The sequence below is a fragment of the Haemorhous mexicanus genome, chromosome 5 (genome assembly GCF_027477595.1).
Source record: "Haemorhous mexicanus isolate bHaeMex1 chromosome 5, bHaeMex1.pri, whole genome shotgun sequence".
NCBI lineage: Eukaryota > Metazoa > Chordata > Aves > Passeriformes > Fringillidae > Haemorhous > Haemorhous mexicanus.
In genome coordinates, this window is record NC_082345.1 from 30,001,913 (window position 1) to 30,023,460 (window position 21,548).

Genomic DNA, 21,548 nt, shown 5'->3' on the forward strand with positions numbered 1-21,548 from the left:
CTCAAAAATTCTGTTTGATAGCTAGGTTTTATTACCTTGACTACAGTAGATTTTTTTTTTTTTTTAACAAGAACAATTTTGGTCAATACTGAGCACATATGTAGAGTCATCTCTGTTTCATTATACTTAGATGAACACCAAGGATATCTACTAATCTCAGTTGGATTAGCCAAGATTTGAGGGCTCTGTCAGAACTGATCCTGAAATCATCTTCCCAATATGAAATATATTTGCTTGCATTAATTTTTTTTTTAATGTTACTCAATGCTTTAGAGAACCTTCTTTCTCATCTGTGTTTCATGATTTTTTTTTTAACATCCCTGAGCTGCCTGTGCCACTGTTGCCAGTGCTGCCCAGCAGAACTGCTTCTCTTCCATTTCTTGTGATGCCCTCAGGGTCCGTCATCCTGGAGTATTCAGTCGTGTACAGCATGATGTCCATTCTTAAGCTGCACTCTGCAGATTCATTTGGGACCTTCCAAGACAGTTTCAGTCACTTCTGGAGAACAGAATGAGAAGATAATACCATGACATTTCCACCCAGACAGTGACTTTTTTAATGTTAACATCAACTCTCTCTTTGTGATATTATTATAAAATGAAATGATCAGGAGCACTAAGTTATTGGTAACCAGAAGTGCTTCCCTCAAGCACTGACTTTCCTTAGAAATCTGTCAAAAAAAAATCTGTCATGGACTCCTACTCTCCATTTCCCTTGGGTTTTTCCTGTCCTCAGACTGTTCTCCAGTGTTCCAGTCAGAAGCACATTTTCAGTTTCTCCTTCACAGGAGAACAAAAAGTTCTTTTTATCTTCCTTGGTCTTCTCAAAATACAGTTTCTGCCTATGTGATTTAGAGCATCACCAATAGGACTGCTGATACTCCAAAGGTGTATTGGTTTATCACATTTGAGCAATAGAGTATGGAGCAATGTCCGAGGTCTAGAAGGAATATGAAAGACTGCTGACATTTAGGTTCAATCAGATTTTAATTTCTGAAAACATATTTTTTGCTCTCTGGAAAAACTGCTGTTGGTAGAATATAAGAAGACTGAGCTTAGATATGTAGAAGATTTCTTTTTCACAGTCATAAGTAGATATTTACCTGAGGGAAAAGATAACTGAGTTAATAAGGAAAAAGGAGAATCTATCCTACAATCTAAACAAAAACCACATTGTTCTAGAACATTTTAGCTTTTGATGTTTCTGCATTTCAAGAGATAGGAATTTCCGTAATATTTTAGAACTCTTATCACTGTTGTCAGCAGGTACCAATGCAGGTTTGATTGTTCTTTATCATACATAGTGACCTCAGAATAAATGAGTGTTATACCTACACATCAAGTTACAAAGAGTAGAGGAGGAAAAAAAATGAAATGTTTTTGTATATAACTCAAGTCAGCAGTGATTTAGTGTCTATTCCATTAGTGTAAGAATTAAGTCATTAAGCTTGGAACTTGCAGTGGAGCCTGATGATCACCATCTGACAGGAAATGCATGAGAAAAGTAAGAACCAAATGGGGATGTCTCAGTTGTCTTCTGTATTGAGTAGAACAGCATCATTTCATCCCCATGGTATAACCAGGAGAGGGAGCCTGCTAATCCATCAGAGCAATGTGAACTTCTGCAGGATCCTAAGGGGTGGGAATTAAATGTATGGTTTCACTGTACTTGATTCAATGATTCTTTTGAAGTTGGCTAAGTAGGTACTTTCTTACAAGCAGCAGTCTCGCTTTCTTTTCTTTGCTTCTTAGTAAGAGGTATACAAATAATACTAATGGTAAATAATGTGCCATATTTCACAGGGCAAAATGACCACCCATGACAAGCTAATACAAAATAAGGCTCTCTTTAAAAACTGTTTAGTAGCTGAAATTAGAGCATTGGGCAGTTTGCTTAGACAACTTGTTTAATTTCATTTTTATTCTATCCTAATGGCAACAGGCAGATTTGTTTTATAATAGGCATATAAAATAAATTCAGTATTTTTTTCCTTAAGTCTTGAAAGTTGACCATTCATAACATACAGTTTCTTTGTATTCTGTTGACAGATTTTTCCAGCCCCTGTTAATGAGCTTAGCAAGTAGAAAATGAAGAGAAAAATATGCTGGGCCAGATTCCTATACCTGTATAAAATATAATATCTTGAGGAATTCAGTTAAGGGCACGTGCCTGATATGTACTATGCATTAGAAAAGTTTGCCCATGGGCAACAAGAGTCTGCTAGAAATGCACCCCTTAGCTTTTCTGTGACTTTAATATTACTGGAATCCTTGCCTGACTTCAGTGGTATAAGTTTTTAAACTGAGATTAAAATCAGAAACCAGATTTACTTGATGTGTTGTGTCACATGAAGCATGTGTTGCTCCTTACAGCAGATTCTTTATTTTTCCAGAGAAATGTGACTTACACAATTTTTGAATATCTATGTTCATTCCTCTTCTCTTGGCATCCATCCTTCCTAAACTTACCATAAGTTTCAGTTTAGTGTCATGAGGGAAAATCTCAGGAGAGGTTCTTCAATTTTATTTACTTCAGTAATTATTTGAGATTAATCAATTTGCATTATACTATCACTATTATTTTTTGTTGATATTGGTGCTCTGCCTAATGTTTCTGAAGTATGGGCTGTTCACAACCTGCGAAGAAGCAGCCTCAATACTGCCTGTCAAACGTAGACAAAAATCATATTAAAATATAATTACTTTTTTAATGCTATGCTGATCTTTCTTTCCATTGTTAATAGTTTCTTACTTACAGGTATTGGAATATTTATTGCCTTGCCTTTGTTTCTGTCAGTGGTGTTTCCTTTAAGAAATCTAAATAATTTTAACAGCTCACAATCACTTATTTAGTCATTGATACCCCCTAAGAAATACAGTGCTTCACAGGAGTTATAGATGAAAGCAGGTTACTGACTGACTTGTTTATGTGTATTTTATAGGAGCTTTAAGGCATTATGTTATGAATGGCTAGAGAAAGAATTTAAATATAAAGTCTTCAGCTACTTAGGAATGTGTTTGGAAAAGAACAAAATGGTGTGCTTGTATTGCAGTGGATCTGAATGGGTGGTGTTACCACAGGCAAATCTACCACAGGCAAAAGGAAGCAGTACCACTGCTTCCCAAAGCACACCCTCTCCTACATCTTCTGGCAGTGGTGGTTATTGAGATGACTGCAGTGACATCACTGGTTTAACTATGTAAGGCAGGAGAAAGCAGCAACTTGCAGTATATGAACTTCACACTGGCAGATTTTCCTATTGGCCATAGCAAAGACTTTGCCTTCCTAGTGAAGGTGATTTTGAACGCTGCTTACACATGCCACGTAAATCAGGCTGCATTGAGAGCTGTTCTCCAGCTGATAGTATTCTGCATCTCTGATGGGATGTGATCCTTTTCAGCTTCTTTAGAGGAGTCTGAGCCATTGCTTGTGCTTCTGAGAACAAAAGGTAGATTACTCTTTGGCTGATCTTTTCTAGTTAGGCCTTCAACTTCTATAGCCTTCTAAGACATTTCAGCTGTCAACTGTTCTACTGTGTTGTGTTTACATTATGTTTAGCACTTGGCTGCTAATATGGCAAACCACTAGTAATTTGTACTGCTGGATCTGTAAATCACAAAGCAAAAATGCTTTTCAAAGCTCTTTTGATTGTCCACTCTTAACCAGAATTCACCTTCAGAAGACTAACTCAGTACTGCGTACAGATTGCCTTTGTCTATTCAGGTATGATTTTCTTTTATGTTCTTTATTAAGGCACCAGTGGCTTAATGGAATAATAACTGCATTTTCATTGACACATTTCTACTGAGAATATGTGAGCTAAATAAAAAGCTGTGCACTGGAGGAGTAATAAAGTGGTGACTTCTGCCTACTCTGTTGCCACCTGATTTTTCCCCTACTTTAATTTTTCATCCTTCTGCTCTATTTCATGAGAAATAATGTATTTTCTATAAGTTTCATCATACTGCCACCCACTTACCCACCCTCTCTTTCACAATTTTAAAAAAGGAAAAATGCAAAGTTTACAACTGATTTTCATGGCAATTACATAGCACTGAGATTTTCAAATGTTATATGATAACATTCAGATGGTATAGGGCTGTTAAATACAGAGATGCCTCTCTAACTATTCTCCAAGCAGTATTTTCTCTGAGACATTTAAAGCCAAAAGTGGTTGACATTACTCTGAATTATGATTTTTTTTCCTTTATGCAAGAGCAAATATTCTGTAGCCTTTAATTCTATTTAATATTTTTAAAATTATTAACACTTGATTTTGCTTTTCTGTGGGCTCCTATGCCCTTCATTATCAGGTTCTTCTTTTTCATCTGGTACATGAGTTTTTCAGTGAGTCATTTTGGAGTGAGTCATGTGCATTTTGATTCAGGGAGACGCAAAAGTCTGTCATTAACATGAGAAATTCCATTAACTTAATTGCAACTGTTCCTGTGGTTAAATTTCAGGACTCAAAAAAAAAAGGTACCAAAATTCCTTCCCTTTTTGCACAGCTCATATTTGTGTATAGCCTTCCTACATACCAACATAGGTCAAATCTACTGTGGCTGTGGGATGGAAAGGCACTCCTAGAGACGCATTTCTGTAGCAGAGTATCTTTGCAGTCTGTATGACTTCCTGGGTGAATTCTATTTTAGGGCTTTATGCTTCATGTACTAAGTTCTTTTCCATGGTAAAGTAAAGCCCTTGAAATGCTTTGATATTAAACATTTAAAATTAGATGAGCAAATGGTCTGATTTATTAGTATTAAGTACGTGCTCAATGTTAGACAAGTATTTAAAACACAGGTTCACTTTATTTTAGCTAATGTTAAGAAAGAGAAATTAATTTGGCACTTCAATCCTGTCCCAAACACATACATTAGAGTGGAGTAAGTTATGGTAGTGCCTGTGTTTTGATACATTATAGAGAAGTAGCTTGATCCATAGATTAAACAAATAACTTTTATTAAATCACAGAATACACTGAGTTGGAAGGGGCCCTCAAGGATCATCAAGTTCAATTCCTGGCCCTGCACAGAGGCGTCCCCAAGACTCACACCCTGTGCCTGAGAGTGTTGTCCAAATGTGTCTTGAGCTCTCTCAGGCTGGTGCTGTGACCACTGTCCTGGGGAGCCTGTTTCAGTGCCCAAACACCCTCTGGTTGCAAAACCTTTTCCTGGTATCCAACCTAAACCTTCCCTGACACAACTTCAGGCCATTTTTTTGGGTTCTGTAACTGATTCACTTGAGAGAACTGATCACCTATTAGGTTTTTAAATCCTAAAACTTGTTTTATGAACGGTTGCATCCTTTAATGTGAGTAGTGCAAAATTCAGAATCATCTTAATATTTGTTATTTATGCTACAAGCAAGGATGAATTAAAATTTCAAATGTATTGCTCTACTTTCAATACATGTCCAGATGTAATCATTTTATAATCTCATTTTTACTTAAAATTTTGACCTTATTCAGTATGCATTATACTTGCCATTTGGTTCCAGGATGTATTTCCTGTATAGTGTCAGATCCTGCTCTGGAGACAGAGGGATTTATTTTGTGGTGCTCATCATGATAGGTGTCAATGGTACATGTCCACTGAGGGGCAGCAGCTACACAACCACATAGTTTTCCTCATATATGCCAATTAATCGCATTTTTCTAGTTAATACATTTTGTGTTTGCTACATGTAGTTATTTCATTTGACTCTGCTGACTTCAAGTGACAGAAATTTCTCCTCGGAATCAGCTATCACTGTGATCTTGAGTTCCAAGGGTGTAACTACTTCAGATGTGGTGTTTCTTTTGGAGCCCCAGTCAGAAAATATCACATGCAACTGGGCTGATGTGCAGTGGTGTAGAGACCAAGATTCCACATCTGGGACTTCTAGAACTGGGATTTGCAGGGTACCTAGGCTCATATACCACTGAGAATAGTCACAGAGTCTCCCAAGATGATTCCTGATGTAGCCCAGCATGTGTGCAAACTCACCTTCGCTTTCAGCATAGGCAGCAGATCAGGTGCACAAACTTAGTGACCATCTTGGAAGTGTTGAAATGACATGTCTAGCATCCCACAGGGATTGAGGCAGAGGCAGGTGCAGAGTACTCTTCTCCATCGTTCTGCTGCTGTAAGTACAAGACTGTCTTTGTCTTCCTGATACTTCTTTGCAGAATACAGGAGGTGCAGTCAAACTCTACCCACACTCAGAGCGAATGAAAGAGATGCAGACTTGGAACATGTTGATGAAAGAACAGCAGAAGATGTGCAGTGTAAGGTGAAAGACAAGATAATGAGGATGGGAAACAGAAAATCATTAGTAGGGAGAAGGCCTTGGGGGATGTGGGAGAGGTGTGCCCAGGTTCCCAAAACCTTTCACTGACTGTGAGACGTAAGATGTGTGTGTCATAATTGAGGCACCTCCTTTTCAGGATCCTTACTGAATCTCAGAAAGGCATATTTGCTTAGTGCAGGGATGCTGCTGTAGAAAAATAGTGACTGATTTTGTTATATGTCATGCCCTAATGCTCTTTTTTCTTCTGCATACCTCAGGCATTTTCCCCTGAGAGCAGCTTGGGCAGCAGCAGGGGGAGCACTGAGAGCACAGAACGCTGTCCCAGCTCTTCTGTCCCTGGCTTGACTGCTGCAGCTGCTGGGGACAGCCGTGGCAGAGATAGACCTGATTTTCCAAATTTATAGAAGAGATTCAGGAACAGTTTCCTGTTCTATTAGTTCTTAATAATGTCAAAATAGAATACTAGGTAACAGACCTGTAATTTTTTGCTTTTATTTCACAGTGTCAGGTACGTGTCCTTTGGGCCAAGGAGAGGTAGAAGCACATCTCTGTTAAGATGATAGAAAATACATGTTTGACAAATTATTTCTACAGAAGAAACTTCCTACTGACCTCATTGTTTCAAACTGAGTGGCAGCACTTGGCTTATCAGATGTCTGGTTGCTTTCTGCCTCCTGTAAGCAGAATAATATTGCCTTCTGGATTTCATCTTTACTGTTCCATTTAAAAATATTGTTTGCTAACAAAGATAAATCATAGGGTAATGTTCATATCTCCAGAGCTATGATGCAATAGCAAAAAGTAAATGTCCTGTTATTTTGCACTTGTAATAGTTTGCTGGTGATGTTTTGCTCTAGCAAATATTGTTTGAAAGGTTATGTGAAATACTTCTGCAATTGGATGATATTGTGAAAAAAACAGATGCAAGAAGGAAAGGTTTTGATGTTTGGTTTTAGGTTTCACTGGACTAGTCCAGGAAAGTCTCCTATGTATTCCAAAGCAAGGGAATTGAGTAATATTTTTCCTAGCAGTGGCTGCTTACAAATGTCAAGGCAGAAAGCAGACCAATATTCAGTAAAAGCTGAGAAAAAAGGAGGGACTGAAAGGAAATAAGACATCTTTTATAATTTACTGGATTCCTTAAATAAACTTGTCTAGGTAATAAGGTCATATATTAGATAGGAGATAGTTAATATTTGATAAAAAGAATACATAAATACATAAAGGTATTTATGTATGTTTTATACATGGTGTACAGCCACTGAGCTGTGAACTTGGTGACTGTAAATAATAGTTAAGATTAAAGCTGCTCTCACCTTCTCTGGTTGTTGACTTTTAAGAGTAGAACAGACTTTCTCTGCGTTTTCTTTCTGTGTTCATCATTCTCTTTGTTGATAAATATTGCATTGTTCTCTTAGATTAGGATAGAGATTCCAAGTTATTGTGATAGACAATCTGATGTACATACGTTTTGAGAATAAATAGCCTCTTTATAAAGTGACCTTCAGTCTAAAGTGTCCTAGTGCCCAAATTTTCGCCTTTTATGTAGATGGAGGCATGAAAAGGAGGGCTTCCATACCTAAATTTTGGAAGACATGATTTAAATACTCATTAAGTATGAAAATGAGAGGTGATGTGGTAGGCTTAGTAGTGTCTGAAGAAAATTTGTCACTAGTTGTAGTGGTAGAAGGTCCTTATGCTAGATCTTACCACTCTCTCACTGCTGTATCATTATTATTCTCTCTTTACTCAGAGAAATTACTTTCTTAGCCTTTTACTACTGCAAACAATGTCTACTACTTGATTCAGTGTTCCAGTAAAAACCAGAACTTCTAATAAAGCTTTAATTTTCTATTAATATCTTTGTGATTTCTCCACCAAATTTTCCTTTTGCATATTATATCTAATATCGTGTGAGGTTTTCTGTCTGTTCTGTTTGAGGATATATGTTGCTTATGGTTGTGTCTCTTCTAACCTAGGCAGAAGTTCCCTTACTGAAGCTTAGTACTGCAGTTTATATTGGCTTTGCCATTTTATAATGTCTAATTCAATTAACTGAGTAACTGATTTAGATTTTTAACTACATTTGTTTGGGTTGTTTTAGCACAAAACAGGCATAAATAAGAGGTTCTAAATGGTGCCTGTTTTTCTTTAGTTGACAGAAATATCTTCTACTCTATTTATTTATTTATTTTCTGAGAAGTGGGCATAAATAACTTTGGTTTTACTAAAACTCTCCCTACAGGGCTATATCAAGGCTTTCCAGTAGAACACACAGAATTAGATTTTCATGTTCAAAGGACCTCTAAGGAGGCAAAATTAAGTTATACAACAGAACAGAAAAATTAGGGAGTTCTGGGAAAGGAAAGAAGGCTGTTAGAGAGTAGCAGGAAACCGTGTGGTCTGGGTTTGGAGTTTTATGGGTTTGTGTGACAGTCTGAGCTCTGTGAATAGATTGTAGATTTTTCTGTATCTCGTTTGCCTCCTCCAGACGCATCTCTCTTCCCAGGGTATGCAACACCAGTCTATCAAATCTGGGGCACTTGTGACCCTTTTCTCTCATGCAGCTATTAACTCCTTCCTTCCTCTTTGCAAATGCAGATCTCTTTCCCTGCAGTAATTCCCACATATCTCTTTCCCACTGTCTGGGTGGAACTGGGCATCTGTCAAGCAGGGATGGGTGAGAAAGGTGATGGCAATAACTGTTTCTTCACCCTCCAAATAGACTTTTCCTAATGGTGCCTTTTTAGTGCTTTATTGGTGGCAGAAATCTGTGCAAGTGTAAAAAGAGCTCACCCTGATCTGCAGTAGTCTGTAAGTTAGTCTATATCACATTCATACCTGCATTGTCTAGTTGCACGGGAGTACCAGTGTGTTCCAGTCAGGTGCCTAATGAACTCTGGCATTGACTGATCCTTTTTTGAATGATCAGGAGAGCTGACTCAATACTTTGCACTTCCTCTCATTCACATCGACATTAAATTCCTGTAATTCGCACTCTATCTTAGGCTATTTATATAAAATACATCCAATGGAAATATACAATTCTCATTCTGCTTGTGTATTTTGTTTTTACCATTCAATAATTGTTTGGCATGGGGTTTTTTCACTCTGTTCCTATAATGGCTAAATACTCATATGCTCCCTCTTCAGTGACTCTATTGTAATTCATCTTCCTTTAGTTGTGTTGAAAATTTCTTGCTTATGTGTGTGTGTTTTGTACCTTTACAGGGTGCACTGACGTTTTTATATGACTTTTGTATTCATTCACTTCCATTGGCTTGTAAGGTTACAGCTAATGTGTGTCACCTGCTTTCCTGTGCTGAGCGCTGCTGCAGTTCTTTGCTTTTTACTCCAGGGGGCAAGAAATGCTTTATTCTCTGGTACAGCAATTCTGAGATTTAAAATACAAGTGTAAGGCAGCCACCATGGAAGATGGTGTCATAAATAGAGGGGAAAGACCTCTAGTCTGCTTCCTTTGTCTATGCAAATACCTAGCAATAATAGTCTTTCACGACCTACACTCTGCAGAATTAACCCGACGCTTTTAATAATCAGTGTGAGAATATTGGTTGCCATGGCAACATATTCTGTGGTACTACTAGAGTGTCAAAATAACCTAATGAAATACCATGCTAAGAATGTTTTAGAAATTGACTTCTAAAATAAAAAGTAAATAAATCCACCTAACTTTACAAGATACGGATAGATTCATGAAGTCTGCAACAAGGGAACAACTGTTTTCTAACCAAGGGGAATTGGCATAATGGAGTGGGGTATATTGTGTTTCTCATCTTTGATGCACCAGTTGAGATAGAATTTATAAATATTTTCCCTGCTTAAATTCATGGTATACCAACAACTTTTGTCTTAAAAAGTTAGCACAAAAGTCAAGAGTTGAGTGATCCTTAGACGTTACACAGTTTGAGTTAGTGCCTGTCTGTGTGGTGCCTTTGCTTCTCTTACAGTTTCCATCAGCTTGTATTCATCTTTAGAGCTGCTGCTGTTTCTCTACTTTTCCTCCCTATTTTCTTTCACTTCTCTATTCCCTTCCTTGCAGCAGACTCCATGCATTTCTTTATTCTATTGGCTAAAATCATCTGCAGTTGGGGGTTGGGGTTTTTAAGATGGTTTTTACATGGACCCCATAGCAGTGCTTTAGAGTTAGTGTTATCATCAGATTGATAGCTGTGATCAGCCATTGTCTCAAACAGTGCTATTCTGGTCCAGCCACTTCTGAAAGAAGTGGTCCTAAACACAGCATTTAGTATCTGAGTATCAGGCAGGTTGCTCAAGCAAATTTGAAGCAGGCTAAAAGAGCTATTTCGTATACCAATTTAAATAGGGACAAAGAATTAGTGTGTGAAAATTACTTTTTTTGGTTGTTTTTTGTTTTTTTTTTTTTACTTGAAACAATTTTTGTTGATATGAGATTTTAAAAACCATTCTTTACTGGGTTAACTTTCCTCCTTCTTCTCCTAAGATTAGTAAAAATTGCCACTGCAATTCAGTTGGGGTGGATTGTCCTGCGTAGCAAAATAACATAAATATATGGAAACTGACCACTGTTCCTTTTTCTGTCTGTTATAGAAAATTTGGATACTGGTTTAAGCAAAAATCAGCATTTTTCCCTTATCACTCAGATCAATATGTAAGCCACAGTGTTCATAAGTCAGTGATTATTCCTGATAAATTTAATCCCTTCCAGACTATAAAGCAAAATAATACAGGTAATTTTTAAATACATATTTTGCCTAAAAAACAAGATAGCACATTTATTACTGATAAATATAATGCGAAACCTGAAACCTCATCTTTTAATTGATTTAGTAGTTTTTGTCTGCAAAAATCTTGGACCCGTCCAGGCAAATGTTAGTTTTTATTCTTTGTGGAATATCCTAAACTTAATGATATTAGAGCAAATTTTAAAGTAAAATGAAGTAGAAATTGCCAATTTCTTGATAATAAAGACAATAAATATTTTCTATGTGTATTAATATGTTCACTCAATTTTAAAGTATAATCTCAGATAGCTCAATATGCACCTTCCTTAGAAAGTATTATTCTCATACAGCAGTTTAACACTTGAGTAGGTACTTTGGATCAAAATTGCAGTTAATCTTTTGGTATTTCTGAATACTTTGGTATTTCTGACACTCTTAAGTTCATGAGATAAAAAGATTCTTTACAATATACATCACTCTGTTTAATTTGAAAGTATTGTTTCTTTATGCACAGAGGCCTTCTTCAATGCGTTTATCGCCAAGAGAGGAAGAAGATGATGATGCAGCTGAAAATACTTGTGGACCTTCTGGTTTATGGGAGGCACTCACACCTTGTAATGGATGCAGGAACCTCGGATTTCCCATGCTTGCACAGGTATGTGATTCCCTTTTCATCATAAAACTTAGTAACTATGGAAGAGATGCTTCATCTCTGCCTTAACCCTTAGTTATTTATAGTCTTGCCTGATTCCCTTCAAAATTGCTACTTTCACTCTTCATTTTAATGTCAAAAGCTGCTTCCAAAATTAAATGTTGAAGGTTCAGTCATCCTGCTATAATAATTATTCATAACAGTTTAATATGGAGACTGATGTTTACTACCCCTATTTTAGACAGATAGTTGCTATGTTGGATAGCTTTCTTTTCCATCTGGAAACAAATTTTGAAGTTGCATAGTTTCCTTTGGGATAAGTACTCTATTTTTGACCAGCTTCTAATTAATATAATGACATCTCAGCTACTTTCTTTATAGAATTAATTGAGGATATCATGCATAACTCAACTGATATAAGAATATAGCCTAAGACTCCTTTTTGAAGATTATGTAAGTTAAAGAAAAAATCCCCAAATGTTTTCAAATGCTCCTCATAATACAGAAGAGAATAAATAGAAGTGGGTAATATATTTGAGTCTAAGTCCCAGCAACTCTTGGAGCAGACCAGTCTACAGTATCTACCAAAGCATTCCAGCAGCTGTGTCCTGAACAAGTGATATTGTATTGCTCCAGAACAGGATGATGCTTATTGCTGCTTCTGGGTCTCCCTTGTTCTCTCCCCCCACCATAAATTAGCACTCTCGTTTGTGTAACATTTTTCCTGGTCTTTTTTTTTTTTTTTTTTTTTTTTTTGTAGCATTGACTGAAGACCTGCCAAATTTCTGTTTAGAAATGTCTGGTTTTTTTTCAGTTGCATCCTTACTTGGCACTGCATTTAAATAGCTTTGTCAGATTCTTGTGTACCACATTGGAATTCCATATCCTGTCTCCCCACACTTCATACACTGTTGCTTTCATACCATGACTGTACGGTTTATTCCCTTTAAGTCTCGTGGACTTGCACCTGTTTGAAGTCAATGCTGAAGCCTTCCCTGCAGTCAATGGAAACAGGATATGGCAGCTCATGTGCTTGAATAACAATGAGCACTGCCCTGTCTCTTGATAAGGAGCCTTTATGTTCCTTTCCCCTTTCAGTAGCTGTTTCCTACTTCATACTATCCATCATTTTAGACATTTGGTGAAGTGGGGCGTTGTTGGAATCATCCTGATTTACAATCGGGGTACTAGTTACTAATTCCTCGTTTTCAAGGATTTGTTTCAAAACATATTTCTTAAATGGAGCTTTTCTTATTTAAATATCACCTGTGGTTTAATTATTGTTAAACTTGCCTATGATGAACATACATGCTGCTTTTATTTCCTAATTTTAGAAAATATTTTTTTTTCCTTGTTTCTTCTTTAGGTTAGGTATACATAAAAGGTGCTACAAAATTGAGGGATGCCTTTGAAAAGTGTAATCAAGTGTGGTTGTTTGGTTGGTTGGTATATCTTTCCTATTTGTAAAGGGAGATTCATTTCAACTATGATGTCAGTTTTAAGATAGTGATTCCTGAATTAGTGTTATTCATTGTACTTAAATTTTAAGCTCAAACTCATGATATCTCGTCCTTCTTGCTCTGAGACCAATAAGATTCTTAATTATAAGTACAAAAAAGTGTATATTTATTATGCTTTCATTTATGATATGACAGATTGCCTTTCTAGATTGCTTCTATCCATGAAAATTCATGACAGAGATAGTTTTGGTCTTTTGTTGATTTCTTTTTATGGGAGAAAGGAAAGAAATTAGGTAGTGAAAAGTCTCCAAACTAAAAGCCAGTGACTTTGGTTTTTATAAATTGTTGCCATTAGTGTATGCAGTCTTTCAAGCTGTTAGCTGATCTGTTGGATCTTTCACATTTACTTCAGAATGCAGCAGAGAACATCTTGTTCTAAGGGATTGAAAACACAAAGTATATATGTAAGTTTCTGGATTAAGAACAGTATCTGGAATTGGTCTAACAAATTATATATTGTGTGCAATAACATTTTTTAGGTAAAAGTACAAAAATATGTTTCTGATACTCATGTCAGTGCACTAACATATCAGAAAGGACAGACTTCATCATGAAGGAGCAGTGAGATAAGGGTATTTGACATGTGTTTTAAAATTTATGCTCTCCTAAAGATCCAAAAATAGGGAAAAGGCTCTATCAGTTACTCTTGGACTCAAACAAGTTCATTTTTACACTTTATTTAAAAATAGATTTTACAATCATATAAATATATTGTGTTTGCACATCAAAGGTGAACAAACACAAAGATTGATTCTTGCTTTATATACACAGTCAGAGGCACAATGATAACATGAAATTGATTTTTAGGTGAGCTTATGAAAATGTCCATCTGTGACCTAATGAGCTAACAGTTTTCAGTATGCCAAAGGAGAGGGCAGTAATCTCCTTGACAGACTTGGTTTCTTTTTTGCAGTTAGGGAAAAAAAGCTTGTCTGGAGGTACTTCTGGCATGTGGTGTGTTATTGCTGTCTCGGCTGTGCTGGGAAGTGTCATTTTAGAAAGGGCTATTATAGAAAGTTCTGCATAAAATGTTATTTAAGACCTAGCATAGCAGTAATACAGGTGTTCTCAGAACAATCAACTCTCTTTTACAGTCTCAAAATTGGTGAAGTGCTACAAGAGCTTTATGGAAAAATCTTTGTGCCTTGTAAAAATTTCAGGGGTTTAGAATATGCAGCTGGATTTTTGGAGACTGGAATTGAGACATGTCTTCTTATTTTAGCAGAGAGCATTCCATTTGTTGGTTATGATTTAAGGTTAATTTGGGCTGTTGCTTTGTTCTGGAGTTAATCTTTGGTTGAGGGAAAAAATTCAGTACCCACATACATATTCATGTTTTCTTGAGAATAGAGCAGCATACTCTGAATATATGTATATAATTCCATTTTCTTTTTCATGTATAGCATACTTTGAATATTTCTCTGCTAAGAGGCAGACAGGGCCTGATGTACAGAGATAATAGAGGGCAGTCTGCAATGTCAGAGAGATGTGTGCTGCAGAGCTCTATATGATCCCTCCAGTATTATCAGTTTAAAGCAAGCAGTTCACACACCTTAATCTTGACAGCCATGCCAGCATAGTTTTATAATTATGATATAAAGTAATTGTGAGATAAGGCAGGTTTAGCTCTGTCCTGTTTATGATGCTGCTGGGTCAGCTTGACTGAACTGTGACTTGAATTGTGTTGTGTGTACAACTTAAAAATCCTGACAGTTATTCTGTGTGTTTGACATGATGACAGCCAGGAACACCTCATTTGTTACACCTCCATTACAAAATGAAATAATGTCTGTAAAGAGAGCAGTGCAGTTGCTATGGAAAATTTGAACTTTGATTCAAAAGCCATAAGTATAAAAAATCTTCATGCTGTCAGTCGCTGGGAAGCATGGCTCTTACAAAAAATATATGGCAAATTTATAGATATTTAAATTCTATGTTTCTAGCTTAGTGTCAAATTTTCATCTTTTAAGAGGGAACGAACTTCTGGGAGACCTTGACATTTTCCTTTTAGACTGATCAACATTCTGCTACATAACTCTAGGATTCCTAGAGGTAGGAACTCCAGCAACTTTATCATGTATTCTCCTGTGGAAGAGAGACATTCCCCTCACAAAGCCTTTTTATTTAGATGGAGGGAAGCAAAAGTGGACTCCTAACTATATTTTTAGATGGGAACTGTATACAATAGTTTCTTCATCAATACAGGCTATGGTGGGAATATTTAAAGTTTGGAGTTTGATGCATCTGTTAATAGGGTTATGTATTTCATGTCTGTCTTCCAGAAGATCATTTTGTCTGTCTGTACTTCTTTTTGTAAATTTTAAAAAGTAATATTTAATGGGAAGAGATTTTGTATACTGTTTGTATTGTAGAAAGCATGATATTGAAAATTATTCTGTTGCAATTATTTTTACATTTTCAAAGTCAGCTCAGGAAACATGAGAGATGAATGGAGTAATTAAGTAAGGAGCTAGCTCAGTTTTCACATAGAGATCAAATCTGCTCCTAAAAAACCCTCTGTACTGATGCTCTCTGGAAAGAGGCTTCATGTCTTTGTGTTGTCTCTTTCTGAAGAATTTTAATATTGGGAATTTTATTTGGCATTATTTGTTTTCGTTTTAACATATTCTTTCAGCTTGAACTCCTATTTTCAGTTGCCTCAAAAATTTTCTTAGACTTTAAGCTCAGTGCAAATGTTTGAGTAATTTTTGAACTGCTACGATGCAGGGGAGGTCATATAAAAGAGGAAGTGTTTCTTCTTTCTATCTAAATCAAAACCGACAAAAACAAAGAACAGGTTTTTAATTAAACAATAATGGCTTAAGTGCTTAAGCTTGAGCTTGGTTTTTCAATCTGTTAATAACCTTACCTTTCAGTGCATTCAGTGGAAGCACATTTCAAACTAGACTGGTAAAGAAGCAGATTTGGCTGATCTTAGTGCTGAAGTTCTCCAAAACTAGAAACAGAAATTCTTGTGGCATTATCTCATTTCTGTGTTTTAGGGGAGGAAACCTGTCTCCTTGTTTAGTGATGATATAGACAAAGTGGAGAAAGCTTTGACTAAAAATATACCTGACTATGGATAGCCAGAGTAAGATTATTTTATTATCTGTAATACTTCCCTATAGTTTCTAACCTTCTCTGAAAAATATTTTTTTCTTCCTAATTTAGTGGATTAAATTATAATTTTACTTAAATATAAAATTAACATGTAAAGCTCTACTACCCATAAAAAATATTTCTGTTAAATTCTTGATTTGCAGTGTTGTCTCTTTTGCAGTAAGCTTAAGTCTTATTAGTAATTTCAGGAACACACCACCCACACACTGAAGCAGCTACCGAAAAGTGCAATATGTATTCTGCCTAGAAAGAACCAGCAGGTGATGATTATACCCTGCTGAACAGTGATAGAAAATAAGTATATTGAAAAAATTGTGTATTATTTTAGTGCTATGCTACATTTTCTGATTGTGTTTTAAGGAATGAAGCTGAACGTTTCATTCTTGCATATGGTATGTATTGCATACGTAGCTTCTGAATTTCCAGTGTAAATTTGGAGTCGCCCATGTAAATTTGTTGTGTCTTCTTGCAAATGCCTTTTTACTGTGCTAGTTGTGTACACTAGACCCCCCTACACAGGTGTGTAGTATAACCAGAGAAGTTATGGTCCTTGGGTATTTTCAGAATTGACTGATCAAGCTCCTAAGCTCTGCTTCAACTGCAAGTTTGGAAAAGATGACTTCCAGAGATCTCTTTCATATAATTGTTAACACCTATGGTTCTGTAATCCTCTGTAAGGCTATGGGACCTCAGATGAGCTTATTTCTTTAAAAGTTTAGGGCTACCTCTGCAGTTTTTAAATGACTGGTTTTGAAAATTTGGCTATCCCTGTTCAGCACTGTGTAAATCTGGTCACTGTTGGGATGTGTTATCTCTTGGTGTGATCATGAAACAGCAAAATTAAACAGGATGAGAGAGAAAGGAGAGAGGTGTCAAAATGTACTGGAACTAGTGATCTATGTCAGAAATAATCTGAAATATTGATGACCGTATGGTTTACAAGATTAAATTTATTTCCTATTAATGGTATTCAAATTCATGTAGAAACTACTGTTGAATTGAACACTGTCACATACCTAACTGAAACATTTCACAATGGTAATCTGTGAGGATCTTACATAGTATAACTATATTTGTGGTTTAAAATTTAGTGGTAACCAGAAGACACACTTTCCTGGAATGTCTTTGCTTTCAGTGCTGCCTCTCAAATTATGGGAAAATGGAAAAAATCAATTTGAATTGCCCAGTGAATAGATAGAAGTAGCACATGGCAATTAGTTTTGTACATGAAAGAAATTCCAACTTCATGTTAAAAACTTTGTGTTTGGACTTTAACTGCTTCATAAGAGAAATAGTAAAGCAGTATATTAAAACCTGAAAACTTATGTTGATCTTCCTGTTTCTGACTGAATTGGGCTACTAATTATTCAGTCTTGATGTTTCCTGGAGGAAAAAAAGCCATCATAGATATATTGTATTTGTTGCTCCTACCATAGTAACAGGAGGAAGAGTTTATGCACACAAGTGCTGATGTTGAAGTGTCTGGAGTTAAGATATCAGTTGAGTGGGGATATCTGGACATGGTGATTGTGACATGGATTTGCTACACTGATTAGCCATGCAGTCAAGCTTTGTGTCAGGTTGTATTTCTGTGAAGGGCTGTTCAAAGACACTTGACATTTTGGGACTGGTTTTGAGCATAAAAACCTATGTTCTATTTTTTGTTTGTTTGTTTTTAATTATGTTAAAAATACATCTGAGAACTAAGCTAATACTGGAACTGTGAGGGATAAGTTTTCTTACTTCAGTTTTCATAGTGCAGAAAGTCATGTCTTTGTAGAGTGAGTCCATGAGAAGTCTTTAAAATGTATAGACCTTATTTCTTTCTGAAGAAAAGACCTGACTGACAGCTGGACTTTTAAAAAGAGCAACTCTGTACGATCAAACTGTGAATCCTCTCTTGCTGTGCAAAAGGAAATGCATGGCTTGGGTTTAAAGTCATGTCTCATGGTTTTATTTTACTGAAAACCTTGAATGCTGGTATCCATTATACTGAGTCTAAAAATGGGATAGATCCTGAATCAATGAATTTCTTAAATATAAGCCTTAATGTGCTCAACCCTGCTTGGGTTTCCATGCAAATGTAGCTTTATAAAAAGATACCTTTTATTTTCATCAAAATTCAAAACTAGTCTAAGACTTACAGTTTCTTAAAATCCCAAACTGATTGTTACAATTTTTTTCACTACTAGCAACCTGTAACTGAGAAGAACTCATGAACTGGATGTAAAAGAAATGAAACTGAATTGGGGGGAGTCTGTATTTAAGATATCAAAGGGAAATATATAAGACTACATTGTCTCATGTTTTCATGAAAAGGTATTTTGGATCTACTTTGGATAGAAAATGTGATCTACCAATTATAGTGAAATACTTATTTTTACTTTAGGTCACTCAAAAAGACAGTTCAGCTAGAAAACAGCAATCTCATACTTCATGTTTTTTTACCTAGAATGTTAATCATATATATTGCTGTAGAATGTAGATGTTCTATTCACTTTCCAGAAGGAATAAGCAGTTTGTTTCATAAAATCTACTATTAAAAAAAGAAGTCACAGTAATGCTCCTAATAGTATGGAGAATAGCTATGCTCCTTTGGTGAAAGGGGGAGATAGCTTTTTTAAAAATACTTGTTATAAATATGTCTTTGTATAACCCAAACAGTCCACTAGGCATTTTGCAATTTTAGGAGATAAAAGGTGTAAGTGTGAAGACATTGAGGTAAATTAATAAATTGACAGTATCATGCCAACTGTGTTATTTTTGGAGGTGCTATAATTTTATAGCATCCTAGTTTTTGTTTCACAATATTTTATACTGTGAAGAAAAAGAGAGAAAATAAAATCTTTAGGCAATGTTAAGTCCTATTTATAGCTACCTAATTTTGAATTTAACAAAATTGAGTGTATAACTCTCAGACAGTGTTTTAGCCCAACAGTCTAAGTGCTTGCAAACTAAAAGGTTTGTCCCTTATTAACTTTTATGATTAGCAGATACTACATACAGACAGCAGTTCTATATACACATAAAGCTTTTTTTAGTGAACTGCATTGTGAAAAATAAATATTGACAGCAGAACGTTCCTTCAGAAACCCATCTGGATATTCTTGCTCCTTCTATCATTAAGAAAGTGTCAACATCTCTGAAGGTATTTGACTTACTGCTCTTTTCTGTTGAACAGGAAGCCACTGTGAGTCAGCCAGTGTGAGACATGAATTTAGGGATGTTTTTGACCACATGCCTAGTTTTTGAGCTGAATTTATGTGCAAATTAAACACCAGGGCACTTAGGGTACACAGCTGACAAAGTAGAAAGCTTTCTTTCAGTCCTTTCTACTCACTTCCAAAGTGGACAGTCTGAGTGTATCTTTTTTATAATCTCTTTTGAATCTCTAGAATAATGTTCTATTGTAAGGTTCATGAGCAATTTTTGAGGTACCTCTCAAGGATAGCAATCTAAACATCTTTTTCCCACAGACAGTTATTTCTCATCAGGACTGTAAGATCAAAGAAGAACTCCTCACTCTTCACAGTTTGGATTTTTAGTGGCTAGAATGTAATTTTTTGACCCAGGAAGAAAGATCCATTGCCAAGGGTTTCCTGTTCTCTGGCTTCAGGTGGTTTCTTGTGACATCCAGACATTCCGAGTAGCAAATTTCTTTTACTTAACAACACTGTTTTCTCAGTAATGAAAATTTGAAAGGATCTTGAGTTTGCGAATTACTTAAGTGTTTAACTTCTAGCATTTACATTGCTATTTTGAAAATGAGTTGTTATTTGATGAAAAATAAGAGAATAATTGAATCAGAACCTCGAGCAATAGAATCATTAGGGAAAAAGTTCTTTTCTGAGGACTTTTTACCATCTTGGTTTTGGGAAACTCTGATATAGTAGTTTCTTTACATATGAAGGAATTAACAACATTAACAGAGATTACCTGTAATAAAACTATTCATTACAGCTACTATGACTGCAAACCTGCAGCAAGACCCCTTAATTCTTGTTAAATAGACAGAGTGGTCACTGTTCCAAACTGGAATCTTACAGTGAACCTATAGAAAAATTTTTAAGTTCACATGTTATTGAAAATGTGATTTAGGTTCCCTTATAATCTTTATTAATTTTGTTTTATGTAATCTTTACATTCTGTTTCCATTTCACAATATCTAGGGCTGAGAATTTGCAATGAATAAGTAGATTATCATACCACAGGCATCATCATAGTAACAATTAAAGCAACAGAGCTTTGATGTGAAAAGGTAGGGTTCCTTCTTTAATGAGCCATATGGAAATTGGAAGTAGCATGTTTATTAATGGAATGGCTTTCATTCAGTGATGAATTAAGTAATTATGTTCATGTATTGCCCTTATATTTCCATCTTACCTGCTGAAATTCAACATGGTCACATCAGCCCTCGTAAAATTGCCAAGATTATAGGCAGTGTGAGGAGATAGCACTGAGCAGTGGAGCTTTTTGTATCCATTGAACTAAAAATCCATGTTATGAATGTTAGTGGGCTTTGGCACACTTTTGGCCAGGAAACAGTGGAGTTCATAGGTTCCCATTCAGAACTATGGTATGAAACAGAAAATTACTGAGTTATTTAAGAATATAGGAGATACAGGCAATATCCTCTTAACTTGTGTTTAGTGCTAATGTGCATATTTCCCCTGTTGCCATGGAATAACTTGTTTTACTGTTTTTAAGCACCATGTCTAGCTTACAGTATGAATTTACTTTCCCTCCAACTGTCTCTTACTGTTAGGCTTAATTTTCACATTGCTGAAATATCTGCAAAGTTTATTTGGTACTATTTATTTAGCAGGTATTAGCTTTTAGAAATTTTGCATGCTGCTGGGATCTTTAAAGAACAATCTCAAACTTTTTTTCTGTTAATTTTGTATTTCACTTTTCAGTTATGTAACAAATAACAGTATGATTCACAACAAAGTTCTTTCGCTTTGACAATACCACTTTCCATAACTTCAGTATTTTGAAAAACATTTTCTTGTTCTTTCTATTTTACTGTGGGAGCATGTGTAGGAAAGATTTCTTCTAAGAGAGTCTTGGTTTGTGCTATTGCAGTAATAACCTTTATAACAAACATATTTAAATTTTTCTTTCTTCAGTGTCAAAAACTTTTGAACATGGAAGATTGCCTTTCCTTAAATAGCAAATATTTATTTTTCTCTTCTATCAAATTTATTGTATGTGATAACAATTAATTGGTTTCTATTGTGC

At 35.7% G+C, this 21,548-nt stretch overlaps 1 protein-coding gene across 2 annotated transcripts in view; it reads left to right on the plus strand.

Annotated features, from left to right (window-relative positions):
• Window positions 1-21,548, plus strand: part of ANKS1B (ankyrin repeat and sterile alpha motif domain containing 1B) — a 411,850-nt gene that overhangs the window by 88,571 nt on the left and 301,731 nt on the right. For both annotated transcript variants that reach the window (XM_059846720.1, XM_059846716.1), the window contains one exon: window positions 11,530-11,670. In XM_059846720.1, the coding sequence (XP_059702703.1) occupies window positions 11,530-11,670 (141 nt within the window). The remainder of the gene's footprint in view (window positions 1-11,529; window positions 11,671-21,548) is intronic.